This window comes from Andrena cerasifolii, chromosome 1 (assembly GCF_050908995.1).
Source record: "Andrena cerasifolii isolate SP2316 chromosome 1, iyAndCera1_principal, whole genome shotgun sequence".
NCBI lineage: Eukaryota > Metazoa > Arthropoda > Insecta > Hymenoptera > Andrenidae > Andrena > Andrena cerasifolii.
Window position 1 is genome coordinate 3793031 of NC_135118.1, and position 14321 is coordinate 3807351.

The following is a 14321-nucleotide window of genomic DNA, read 5'->3' on the forward strand; positions in this document are numbered from 1 at the left end:
CAGCAATTTGTAAAGTCGACACTAGATCATCCTCTATGAATATTTTGTTCTTAGGTAATGTATAAAATAATAGGAACGTAGAAAGTTAAACTATTAACTATAAAATTAATTAGAAATTCAGTTGACAAACTTAGACAACCAAAAATTTTGCAGCGAACTTTGAGTGCTTGGGGTCATGTGCGACCCAGGATACCAGTTAAGGGTTAAAGGGTTAAAGGTACAATTGGAATTAGCAAAGATGATCTCACAATCTTTGCGTGAGAACTTTTCGTGAATTAAAGGGAATTAGCTTCTTTCGTACATGAATCATGTTTATGGAGGGGGGGGGGGGGGATTTCATCACTTTTTTCATAATAATTAAAATAATAATGAAGCACACTTACATGTAAGAAAATAATGAAGATTTTTCGAATGCCAGGACATGTGTCTCTGTCGATACGAAAAAGAATAGAGCTCCAGTCACCCGCTTCGTTTTGTGTTTCGAGCCCTCTACGTACCAAACAAACCGATCACGTCCCACCGCTATCGCGCGAGATATTCTTTACCATCGTGACGTTTCAAAAATGTTAACAACTAACAGGTTATTATGATTGAATGACAGCCAAGTGACATTTATAAATTATGCTTTCGAGGCGACACCTACTGGCGTCAAGTGGAGGAGGAAAACGTGACGTCATGACTCGTAATCCTAAAAGTATAATTTTTATAACTATTAATTCAGAATAAATCTTATATCTTTTAGACAAATAGCTCGATACATTAAGTAAAACGACATATAGGTCGAAAAAAAAATGATTCACTTAATCATGTAAAAACACCGGGACTACGTCATAAAATAAGATAATAAGGCTAAAATAGCTCCGACGACCTGTCAATTTCGCTATCTTTCGTGTATAGGGACATGGTCGCTCAGTGTGCCTATGGGTAGAGGGGAAGGGGGAATTAGCTTCCAGACGCCACCGCGTCTGTTGATAGCGATAGAAATGCTTAAATAGCTGGAAATCAGAGGACGAAAGACCAGAAGACTATGATGCGTGTCGAATTATCCCAACTTTGAAACCCTGCACTTCATAATACGTTATGTTATACAACCCCTGGCAATAAGTTTGGAACCAAACGCAAAAATACGAAATTAACGAGAAACACCAATATCTTTTATGTATAATATGCAACGGTATATATATGAAACGCGTGGTAATGTTAAATTGGTCTATTTTAAAGTAAAAGCACCAAAAATAATTAGGAATTTTGTTTATTATATAGGGTAGACCGGGTCGAATCGAATCACAGGGCGAATCGGATGAAAATAAGAATTTAGTCTATATTTCTTATACCGCGATAGAAATGAGCATTCCGATCGTTCGTAGTACCTCGTCTCTATCCCCCGCACCTACCGCAAAAAGCCCGTTAATTGTTTTAAGTCATTGGTTAGAGCTGGCATACGTTTTCAGTGACATGGACGCTTTGGAACGTTACAATTTTGGTCCGAATCTAACCTACGTAACCTGCAATTTCGTATTTAAAATAGAAAGTAAGCTTGAAAATTCCAATGTGTTTATTGTTATTAGTTTGCACGGAGCCCAAGTTTAGTATTTCATGTATTTTAGACTATTATGTCATAATATGTTTATGTAATCTACACCCTTTGAAATACTTATATATGGGGCTAATCGGATCACGTTATTTGGGGTGAATCGGATCACTCTTTATTTTCATTTGAGTATTTTTATGATTATGAATATGATAATTGTTTATATACAGATGGTTAGTACGTACATAAAAAAGAGCAATCCGGGATCATTGTGTCTCCAAATAAAAATAAAGGAATCTCTGATATAAATTAAATTTAGAGAAATGACAAAAAAAATAAATTAATGGTCTTAAGAAGATGGCATTGTATTTACTCTGGTGAAAAATTAATTCGTCCACTTTCAGAAGATTATCTGAGAAGAGTGATGCCACGAGAGTTGTGCTGATAGAGGCGGCAAAAAACGGCAATATCCTTCCGATCTGTGTGCTGAGTAGTGTCACTTGACTTCACTGTCATTAAATTAGATTTGTTTAAGTTGATTCTAAAGGTTTTGTTATGAAAATTTCGGTTTTTTTTCAGAAATTTATGGGTTATCCGATTCGCCCCAAGAAAAAAACTCTTTTCGTCAGTTATATATTTTTTTTAACTCTTTTCAAAATCTTGTTAACGGAAGTTTGTAGCGCTTATTGCACCATTAAACTTTTGTTCGAAACATTTTTTTCTGTCTGTTGTACTTTGATAGTTATACGCGAAAAAGTGGAAGTGCCAATTTGATTTTGAGGTTAGTCCCCCTCGCTCCGAAATGGCGATAGGGCCCAAATAAAAGACACCCGTGTTCTCGTTTTGAATTACTCTAAAAACCCACAAAGTTGCGTTCCAATCGGTGAGTCCGGGTTCGCGGTGTTCCCTTAAATTGTAGTACCGGTATTCCAAATTACCTGCACCTTAACGAAATCGATACTTACTGTCATTCTTCATTTAAGCCCAAGTTTCAGACACTTTTTCTTTTTTCTTACGACTGAGAGTTTGAAATATAAAAGTTTATTAGTTTCCCTATGATATTATGCAGTTTTATTTGCTCCCACCCGCGTGCCGTAATTTTTTATTCGTCTTAAACAAATTGGTATTCCAAATGTACTGCACTTCCTCTACATAATTATGAACGTACTATAAGCTTGCTAGGGATAAGTAGTTTGAAAAGCAAAAGGACTACGTCCAACTGCTGAATGAAGAAATAGTATAAGTATAAGAATTCGTAAGATTTGATATTGCAACCCCCTCCTTACGTAATATTTTCTTACATTTAATTGTTTCAGTTATTAAAATTCTGTTAAAAGTTTATATAATTCATTAAATTCGGTTTCGTGAAATTTAAACTAAAACTACTTTTCAGGAACATTAATGATAGAGTTTGTATTTATTGGAAATTAGGTTGAAAAATATTACGTAAGACGCTACCTGACTTCACGACGACCCCCCCCCCCCCAAAAAAAAATAGCGTTACGTAATTTAAAGACGACCCCTTATTGCTGAATCTAAAAAATCTAAAAAAAAAAGTTCGCAAGTGCACGTAACTTTCGAGGAAAGCCGAAGAGCGCACATAAGCAAAATATACCTAGTGTGGAATGCTGAAAAATTAGGAAGCGGCCACTTGGCGTTTCATGCCCGCTAGGGTGTACATTAATATTTCTATGCGGTTTCGCCTGTATTTTCTGAGGAAATAATCATCGCTGCCTCTGCAAATACTATTTTATGTCCCCGTAATCTACACGGGACTCGGGACTCGCCTTAACACCGGCCAAGTAAGCGACCCGATGAAAATTATAAGGGGTTCAACGGGCGGTCGCCGTAAGATTTGATGCGGAATGTTCTTAAGGCTAATTTAGACGGGGACCACGTGGCCGAATGATCTACGAGAAAATGTCTAGTGGCAGCAGCGATCCACGTGCTAACTGCTTACGTTCTGCACGCGTGCTTTCTTAAATAAATGCCCGCCTCGGTTTCCCAACCAACGATACACCACGCTCCAAATGGTGTACGCCTAAGGCCTAGACGCAACTGAGGGAACCCGTAAAGGCGGGTTCACGCGTACCAATTCCGTGACAGTTCAGTGCCGTCAGTGCGAATGGTCCCTTTGTTTCAGTGTTGGTAACTGACGCGGACAAGTGTGAACTGCTTCATTCCAGAACGGAGAAACGATATTTTTTACCACTCACACTGACAGCACCAGAGTTCGGAGGGATTCGGCTACACTGATGGAGGGGGAAACACCTACAGGAGCGCTGGTAATGGGTGCGCGACTGACGCAGGCGCAGTTCATGGAGGGGGAAACACCTGCAGGAGCGGTGGTAATGGGTGCGTGACCGACGCAGGCGCAGTTCATGTAAACACATTACCACCGCTCCTGTAGGTGCTTCCCCCTCCATCAGTGCAGCCGAATCCCTTCGAACTCTGGACAGCACTGAACCGTCACGGAACTGACGGTCCGGAAACAAACTCGAGAGAGGGAGTCCTTCTTTTTATTTGCCTTTATTGCCTTATCGCGTAGGATGTCTCATTAATCGCGGCAAGAACAGCAGAAGTAGAGGGGATAGCGCTCATCTTCCAATTAGTTCGAGACAAAAACCCCGTCCTTTGTTCGAGACAATACTCTATGCATGAATCCGCCTTAAGGAGGTTCGATACCTCACTTGCGGGGCAGGCGGCGAGAGGGGTAAGCCTATGCTTATACATGGGAGCTCTGCAGTGATACCAATCTTAGATAAAAAAAAATTATGTAGACAAAAAGGTTATTTACATGTCTATTCCTAATAAAATTATTACTACATATTTTGTTTTGGAGTTCAATTAAACAAAAAGTATGTTTAATGCAGTTAGAAATATAATATTTTCATTAAAAGTAGCGTAAATATGCGAGCGAAATGCGGCAACGTCGCTTTGCGTCCATCTTTCTTTCTCTTTCCACTTTACACTTGTGGCGTCGCAACAAATTACTAAATACATGTTTACAGCTTGGTAGTGTTTTTAAAAATTTTTACTGTATCCTTCGTACAAGTATACACTGTATAGATGACTACCTGGCGTACAGCGTTGCCACGTTTCAAACAGTTCCTTCAGGCAGTTCCAAAAATACGAGCACATTGCTGTCTATTTATTCAATTATCTAATAAACCGTACGGTAAATGTCCAATTTTTTTTTTAGAATTTCATAGGAATACTTAAGCTTTTCATTGCAACATTTTTTAGGGCTTTCTCACTATTTTTAAGGACTCTGTGTAACATTTTATAGAAATTTTATCGCTTCTCCCATAACAGCCTGCGTATAAGAGCGCAACTTTGATTTCAATTTTTTCATAAACCGTGCTGTCAATCGACTTGAAATTTTAACGCAATGCGGACTACACTTTGGACATTAGATCAAAACACTGTTCAAAGATTTCTCATTAGTTTTGCTCCGGTATCGAACCTCCTTAAAAGGTTGCGCAGCACCAAATTTCACGAATTTTTTCACATAAAAAAAACCTATGCTACATTCTAGATTTATCTTATCAACGAACAATAAAATCATTGTCTTTCCAATTTCAGACGAACCCGGGCGTCATAATTTGATGCACCACTTGCGCGAAGGAACTTCGCAGGACAGCACATAACTCGGACATTTTTTAATATTTCTGTACAACATTTATACAATATATTTATCAACACGCGCCCTAAACAGAAGGAGTGTAGAAATAATTTTCAATAAATTCGTGAAATTCGGTTCTGGTTTGAGCGTCTCGGGGTGGCTTAACCTCTTAACTCTCCCTGCTCGTGAAAATTAGACTCCACGCATATGCTTCGTGTGGGATAGTACAATCAGTTTGCAAGTGCCAATTAAATGTTTATTGACTATAGCCGCCGCAATGTTGTACTAACGACGAGCTTCCACGAAACTTTGTGGATTGATAGACGAATAAAAAATATTTAGACCACGTTCGTCATACGCGGAGTTCAAAGAGTTAACACCTACGCAAATCGGAACGAAATTGCAAAGGGAACTCAAATGTCGCCGAATACAATTGGACGTTTTCGAGCTTCTGTCACTGGTCCAAGGCGGTTCAAAGGCGGCGCGGCGTGTATCGTGCAGAAAGAAAATAATCGATTTCGCCTCGGCCCAACGCGACGCGGCCGGGTACACCTACACGTCAATCAGCTCACTTCCCGTTTCCCGACTCCTTAAACACAAATCAATCATATCGGCGGTGCACGGTTCTATTTGTGTGCTTTCCTCGGGAACACGTGTTTCATTAGGAAAACGTGTTGATCCCCGCGTGTACACCGATCCAGAAACCCGATGAAGAGACGGAGGCGTTTAGTCGGTTCGTATTAAACGACGCCCTTCTTCTTCCCGCCGAATTAAACGGATAGTATCCCCTGTATTCCCTATTTGAAACACGATAAATCGCTCAGGGATCTATTTTAAAGCTCCGCTTCCTCATTGTTCAAAGACACTTCTCTCCGGCATTTACTGTTAAGTACAACCAGCGTCAGCAGTAAATATCAATGCACTCGAGGGTGAAATGTTACTGGCTATCGTAGAAACATGTGGCGCATCGTCCGGAAGAAGAAAGTCTGTTTTATATGAATTTCCCCCGATTTTCCTATTTAAGACCCCAACGAATCTATTTCGGAGCCACGTTTCATCGTTGCTCAAAGGCACTTTTCGCCCGCATTTAATAAATATAGCATGTTCCACAAATAAATGTAAAGTTGGAAAGCTACTTGTCATTGAAGAAACACCTACGTATATCGCGCCATTATCAGGAAAACGAAATCAATTTTATCGGATTTTACGGTTTCCCCTATTAAAACCACTTACTCTTAATATTCTTCAGTTACTATTATCTAATTGGCCGAATACAGAAGGTCGCAACCGTAAATAGCAATACGCACCAGCACATGTGAATCGTAAAAATGAAAGGTGCACTCACTTGGAATATCAAGACGAAGACCACCCACTGGTAGTATTTCACGTTCCTCGTCGTCTCCCGCTGGATGGATGTCTCGGAATCGTTCTCCTGATGATGGGGACGGTCGAAATGGAAGTTCCGAAGGGACGGCGCGACACCTGGCGCTGCTACGTTTGCCCCCAGCATCGCCCCCGTCACGAAATAGGTACTGTGTATCCAACAGTACGCATTGAAAGCCTCTACAGGAATTTCTCTGTGCGAAAGGAACAAAGTGAACGGGGGAGTCGATGCACGAAAACGTGAAAGCAGAATCTCGAGCCTCCATGGAGCACACTTCGTGGCGGTAACGTTGCAGGATGGTTGCAGTAGCCTTGCATTGTTGCATGGTTGCAGCGCAATGTGGATGTAACGTTGCTGCAACGTTGCCGTGCAACATTGCACGTGGCGGACATAGAATTATTGCTGCATAGTTGCATCAATGTTGCGGTGCAATATTGCGCGGCAACGTTCCTACAATATTTCTGCAACGTTACGGCAACGTTTGGTAACGTTTCCACAATGTTACAGCAACGTTTGGTAACGTTTCCACAATGTTACAGCAACGTTTGGTAACGTTTCCACAATGTTAGAGCAACGTTTGATAACGTTTCCACAATGTTACATCAACGTTTGGTAACGTTTCCACAATGTTAGAGCAACGTTTGATAACGTTTCCACAATGTTACATCAACGTTTGGTAACGTTTCCACAATGTTACAGCAACGTTTGGTAACGTTTCCACAATGCTACAGCAACGTTTGGTAACGTTTCCACAATGTTACAGCAACGTTTGGTAACGTTTCCACAATGTTACAGCAACGTATGGTAACGTTTCCACAATGTTACATCAACGTTTGGTAACGTTTCCACAATGTTACATCAACGTTTGGTAACGTTTCCACAATGTTACAGCAACGTTTGGTAACGTTTCCACAATGCTACAGCAACGTTTGGTAACGTTTCCACAATGTTACAGCAACGTTTGGTAACGTTTCCACAATGTTACAGCAACGTTTGGTAACGTTTCCACAATGTTAGAGCAACGTTTGATAACGTTTCCACAATCTTACAGCAACGTTTGGTAACGTTTCCACAATGTTACAGCAACGTTTGGTAACGTTTTCACAATGCTACAGCAACGTTTGGTAACGTTTCCACAATGCTACAGCAACGTTTGGTAACGTTTCCACAATGTTACAGCAACGTTTGCTAACGTTTCCACAATGTTACAGCAACGTTTGGTAACGTTTCCACAATGTTACAGCAACGTTTGGTAACGTTTCCACAATGTTACAGCAACGTATGGTAACGTTTCCACAATGTTACAGCAACGTTGCGCCAGTATTGCGGCAACGTTCCTGCAATGCTGCCGCAATGTTGCTGCAACTACCATTTGAACTTAAAATATTTCCGTTGTTTGTAATCATACGAGAAAATTTCTAATCATAACAATGTTTGCTTCAGAGAGACAATTATTCTGACAGAGACGATTTTTGTCTCAAGGTTATATTTCCCGAAATTTCAAGATCATCGTTGGTTTTTTTTTAATGGAATGACGTATTTTCATTAGTGTAACATTATAGCCAATAAAAATACAAATTCAGCTATTATACATGGCTATTATTTATTATTATTACAACATATTTGTCCTTTTTGTCTAGCAATCATTTTTTTCCTGAGACATTTTCTCGCATCATTACAAGCAACGGAGATATTTTAAGTTTAAATGTTAGGTGAGTCACCCTGTAAATTTTAATGCGTAGAATGACACATGGTGGATGTTGTAGTACATACCTACTAGTGTTACAAAACCCTAATGGAGTTTGTCAAAATGAGTCTTCGTTTTTGAATAATTTGAATTTATAGTTTTGCATGGTAGGAGTATAAGTTCGAATACGTTAGCATTCCTATCAATCAGTGGTTCTAGCTGCGGCGGTAAAGTGTTCACCTACGACGCTACAGGTCGCCGGTTCGAATCCCCCGTCGGGGAAAAGAATTTTCTTTGAGAAAAAGAAACACGAGCTTTATACTTCTGCGATTCTGCACACATATATACACACCGTTATTTATATTTTCGGCCCTACTGCCCGAAACGTTGCAGGAGGCGGACATAGAATTATTACTGCACCCTTGCGGCAACGTTGCGTGCAACATTGCAATCTTGCACTGCAACCATTCTGTAACTTTGCTGCAACGACAACGTGCTGTATAGGCAATGAAGCATGGCGTCTCAAAGTAAAAGATTAAGACGATTAAGTGAATGGAGTTGTTATTTGGGTACAGGACTGGCCAAACGAATGGGACTTCAACTACTCGGAAATGTTGGAAATTGTTAACGGGTCGAGCAATTGAAACTTTTAGGGAGACAAAAATTGACCCTGAATTTTAAGGTGAAGATAAATTTTGCGGCGAATTGTTTTAACAGATCACCACTGACCCAGAGGTGTAGAATGTTTCGAATCACCTGTGTGAGATATGCAATGTTTTACCCGGGATACCAACTCTTTTACATAGATTGTAAATTATACCTCGTGTGAACACAATCGATGGGGTTCCCAACGACTTGCTTGCTACTGATGATCACGGAGAACGTTAATATCAGGATCGTCGTCATCGCGTGCAATCTGAAGATAACGCCGTCGTTTTCTATTCTGGACGCCTGGTAAAATTACAATAGCCTCTGGTACATCGCATTCCATTGTTCCCTTGTGTTTGTGATTTTTAATATTGCATTCAAATGAATATTATAATAGTGGAAGAGATTAAAAAAAATTCTATGCATCGCGTAAAGTGTACAGTAAAATCGTGTAAGAACTTAATTTTTGGAGCACACGAATTATAACAGATTCAAGTGCGTGTGATTAAATCATTTTCATTTATTACTTCAGAATATGCGTTTGAAGAAGGGCCTAATTTTGGGCTGCTGGGGGTATCCTACCCCCTTAAGGGGAGGTTCTGGTCTAGAGCCCCAAAAAATAGGTGATATTTAGGAATTAATTAAAGAAAAACTACTACATATAACGTAATGGAACTTTTTGCATTATATTAACGATATCTTAGATTATAGAAATATATTTTTTGTTTTATAATTAATCATTGCAGACAGCCTTGGGGAGTCGTTAAAGTCAAGGCGTCAAAAAATTGATCCAAATCGGTGGGACCTCTATCTCCAAAAGTTATAATCCGATTCGACTGAAACCTTGTTTATTTTGAAGATTATTCGTTTGGCTAGGGGGGGGGGGGATTAAAAAAATACAAAAATTACATTTTTTTTAGAAAATAACGACACTTGAAGTTTGAAATCACTTTTCCCTGTATTTTCCGTCCTTTCATCGCCTTTGAAAATTATAAATTTTCAACTTTTTGTAATTTTTTAGCCCCCCCCCCCTAGCTAAAAGAATAATCTTCAAAATAAAAAAAATTTCAGTCGAATCGGATAATAATTTTTGAACATACAGGTCCCACCGTTTTGAGAAGACTGTTTCGAGAAAAACGCATTTGAAGTTTTACGTGAGCGCCGAAGTGGACGGTTGTTGCCCATGCATTTGCCGCGACTCCAATGCCTATAACTTCGGGAATTTTACGAATTTCAACAAATCCTTTTAAACACGTTTTCCTAAAAGGTTGAACATTCGAAAAATGAAATAAAAAAAAATCGACATTTAGACCAGAACCTCCCCTTAAGGGGTTATGCCTACCTGCAAGGTCTGAAAACACAAGTATTTTTGGGGAATTTTTTAAAACACTCGAAGACTTTTTTTTTAAATAAACCTTTATGTATTCGAAAGTGTACATGTTAAACTACTTGTGGTAATTTTTGCGATGGAAAATATACACAAATAAAAAAAAATATTAGCGATCTCTCGGCAGCGATTTTTTTTGTCAGTAGTTTGCGGTGAACATTCTAATTCTGACCTGGCCCATCTGAAATAAAAAATTCGCGGGAATTTAGTTAGTATATTGGATTATCTTGTCCTTAATCTTTATTATCCCAAGATATTAATTTGCTACAAAATGGCAACTTCTGACAGCAAAAGTATCGATTTTCACCACAGAATCGCGCTCATGTTTCATCATTTTCCATCTGTAAAATAACAACTACCCAACGGAAATGAAAAACCCACGATTAAGGACAAGCTAATCTAATATACTCAATAAATTTGGTCGAGGTTTTTATTTCTGATGAACCAGGTCGTAGCTACAGTGATCACCGTAATAAAAAAAGCGCTGTCGCGAGATCGCTTATAATTCCATTATTTATTTAGTTATCGCATTGCAAAAAAAAACTACAAGAACTTTAAAATATATACTTTCGAATATACTACCGTTAATTTAAAAAAAAGTCTTCAAATTGGAGAAAAAAAATCCCGAATATACTTGCGTTTTCAGACCTTGCAGGTAGGCACAACCCCTTCAGAAGAGAAGAGAATATCCAAAACGGGCACTTGTGTCGCCAAAAAGTGTCCAAGCTTCACCACAATAGCAAAGATAACGTCCAATTCCACTAAAAAGAAATTATCTCTTCCACTTTGTCTGTCACGACTGTTTAAACAAAAGCACTGCTCTGCACCCCTATTTGTAACCGAAAATCGTAACAGGTTCCAGAGTGTCACTTACACGTAAGAAATAGTAAAACCCCGTGATGATATCGATCATCTTCCCTCCGGTTCTCCTTCCTACTTCCAACAGTTCCGCTTACAGCTCGCGGTTCATGCGATCGTTTGCCCAACAAGTTTCTTTCGTTCGAAGATACATCATCCCCTTTAGCGTATGATCCTGCAGACTTCACCACCGAGTTTGTGCTTCATACCGCGATTAAAAACGTCGAGCGCCACGAATCGGTGAACATCGTTTCTTCCGAAACTCTTCTGGCTTTCATTTCCAATCGCGTCGGAAATTGCGATTTCTTCCCGGTTCTTCGCAACATCGGCTTATCAATTCTGTTTCGTGATGCACGCTCACCGTCTGCCAATTCTGCTGACCGAGGAAGACAGAGCGGATGGCAGAGCAGACGGAAATGTGATCGAGGAACAGTGGTCCAGAATGTGACACCGGTGGTTAAACAACAGGAATCCTGTATGCCGAAAAGGTGGTAGTGTTTGTTACAGTATTTCTGATCGCTGGGAGCGTACGATTGGTATTTAATTGTCCACTTGTGATCCTGAGCAGCGGTAGACAACCCAAGCAAGATCACTCGAAGCGCGAATGCTGGCGGAACACCTCTGCTGGTTGACAAAACACGAGCATCAAGACTGTTGCTTTTCTCTGATCTCTTTCAGTTCGGGCCAATTTTATTTTTGTATTTTTTACCCCTCTGTCTCTTCCTATTTCCACCCACCCCCTCCCCACCCAGCTTGCGCTGACGGCGATGCGGCGGAACGACTCCATCCGCTTTTGCCTAGCGATGGTTCCGAGACGCCTCGAATTCAAAATTGGCTAAAATCGAGGGCTGATTTTCCATGGCAAGGACTTGGGCAAGGATCATCTCGAGGATTTCGCAACGATCTTCCATTTAACTGCGACGAGAGCTGCGTGGATTCATTCATCGATACAATTGTTACCAATATGAGGCTGAAGCTTCCTCAACAAAGGCGGTGCTGATGATGTTTTAGAGTCTCGAGTTAGCTGGAGGCTGGGTTAGGTCTGGGTTAGGGTCTGGGTTAGGGTCTGGGTTAGGGTCTGGGTTAAATATTATCATATTCTTTTATATTTGAAGTATTGAAGAATATGATAATATTCTTTTATATTTGAAGTACTGAAATTTTGATGATTGAACAGTTGAATCCTTTTGGTCATCTTCGCACAGATTGCTTGAGACTTCAGGATTAGAAGATATTCGGAGGCCATCGCTAGCTTCACAGCGCCCACGCTTCTGGATTAGCCGCGTCATCGAGCGGCTGGAAATTTCAGGAAGGGCTGACGTCGAAATAAATGTGTCATCCGATCGCTACATCAGTTTTATTGCTCTGTGATGTGAGAGAATCCGCGTTTTAGATGTCCAACCTCTTCAGACAGCAATATACTATTTTCGAATTTCCTTGAAGAGATAAACACGACGTCGATGGCAGAAGCTATGTTAGGAAGCAGGGAAAAGAACTGCTGGTCCTTATAATTTCTTCTGCTCTTAACTAATTACCTACTGATGTCTAACACTCAGCTGGTTTCATAAGTTTTTATTGAAATTCTGGTCACATGGGTGCTCTTAGCCCCATTCAGGAAAAGAGTAGGTGGGTAACTATAAGGCTTTAGTCTGTATGTTTTAAATCTTTAATTCTAATCATTTTCAATTTTCAATACTTCATTTTCATTCCCATTCTCATTTTCATTCTTATCTTCATTTCCGTTTTCATTGTACATTTTTCATTTCCCATTACTCATTCTTCGCCTCTATTTTTTCACTTTTCTCTCCATTGTTAAGTATGATTTGATATAGTATGCATATATTTAGATTTATTTTTATTCAACACGCAAAATGTTATGTATCCTTGCTGTATAATAGGTTCTAACCCGTTTATGATTAATAAATAATAAATAAATAAATATTTCTTGAGAATTCTTGAGAAATTGAAGAAAATATTGCAAAAATTATATTTTTAGAAGAATCTTGATAATATTTCATCAAAAACACAAGAAAACTTTAACTAAATGATTATTCCTGTCTAATTTATACAAAACTTGTGTAAATGAAAAATAGATATTAAATATAATTGGTAAATTTATTTATTTAATACAAAATTTGTACAAAGCGAGACATTACTTTTTGGTTTTAAAATTTATTTTTAAATAGCACAATGTGTCTAATGTAGTGTCAGCGAATCTATTTCTTTTTTGTGGCAAAATCTGTTACTCTTATATTTTCATCATTTCCATACTTATCCGCCCCTTCCTCCTATTTTTCTGTGTCATTGCTCCTTTTCTACTTTCTTCCTTCTTCGACCTTTCCTCATCGCAGGTATTTCTTCTTTTGCCAGTTCTTCTTCGTTCTCTACCTTCCCCTTCTTTAAACAATTGATAATGTAATAATCTTCAAAGTAACATTAAACAATTGACATAGGGGAGACCGGGGCTAGTTGAATAACGAGGTTAGTTGACTAATTCCCTTTAATTGTTGTATTACTGAATTAGATTATGCTGCGATTCGCGATATTGAAGCATATGAATGACTAGTGTTCCTTGTCGAGAACGCTTTCTCGAGAATTTCTCGAGAAATTTTATAATTGCTAATTTCTTATTTCTCGAGAAATACTATAATTTCTCGAGAAACTTAAGTCTAAGAAAAATATTATAAATCTCATTTATTTTCGTAAATGAATGTGTTACTAGTTAATCGCGAACGTATAAACACATCTACAGTTTATAATACATCTTATTAATAACATTAGAACCTATATGAATTCCAATAGAAAATCACAGTAGAGAAGATTCGATATTATTAACTGCTGAAGGTGCTCTTAAATTCTTATTTAAAAATTTGGAAAAATTGTGTGCTGAATTAAGTATCTAATGAGTTTCTTGTGGCTATTAAAGAAGAAATATAGAAAAGAGGAGATAAGACTATTGTAACCCGTATAAAATTTTTGCATGATCCAGAATTTCTTCCAAAATGGTCAAAAGACGCATTTTTCATTTAATGATTATTCCTGTCTAATTTATACAAAACTTGTGTAAATGAAAAAATAGATATTAAATATAATGGGTAAATTTATTTATTTAATACAAATAGCACAATGTGTCTAATGTAGTGTCAACGAATCTATTTCTTTTTTGTTGCAAAATTTGTTACTGTTATATTTTGACGTTAT

The 14321-nt window shown here is 38.6% G+C and overlaps 1 protein-coding gene across 2 annotated transcripts in view; it reads right to left on the reverse strand.

Moving 5' to 3' along the window:
* Positions 1-11433, reverse strand: part of LOC143366399 (innexin shaking-B-like) — an 82490-nt gene extending 71057 nt beyond the window's left edge. Inside the window, exons 1-3 of one of the 2 annotated variants that reach the window (XM_076807471.1) lie at positions 11137-11433; positions 9048-9178; positions 6502-6733 (exon numbers count right to left, since the gene is read on the reverse strand). In XM_076807471.1, the coding sequence (XP_076663586.1) occupies positions 6502-6733; positions 9048-9178; positions 11137-11175 (402 nt within the window). In that variant the 5' untranslated portion in view covers positions 11176-11433. The remainder of the gene's footprint in view (positions 1-6501; positions 6734-9047; positions 9179-11136) is intronic. The other variant, XM_076807479.1, reaches the window with a different exon arrangement.
* Positions 11434-14321: the final 2888 nt, after the last annotated feature.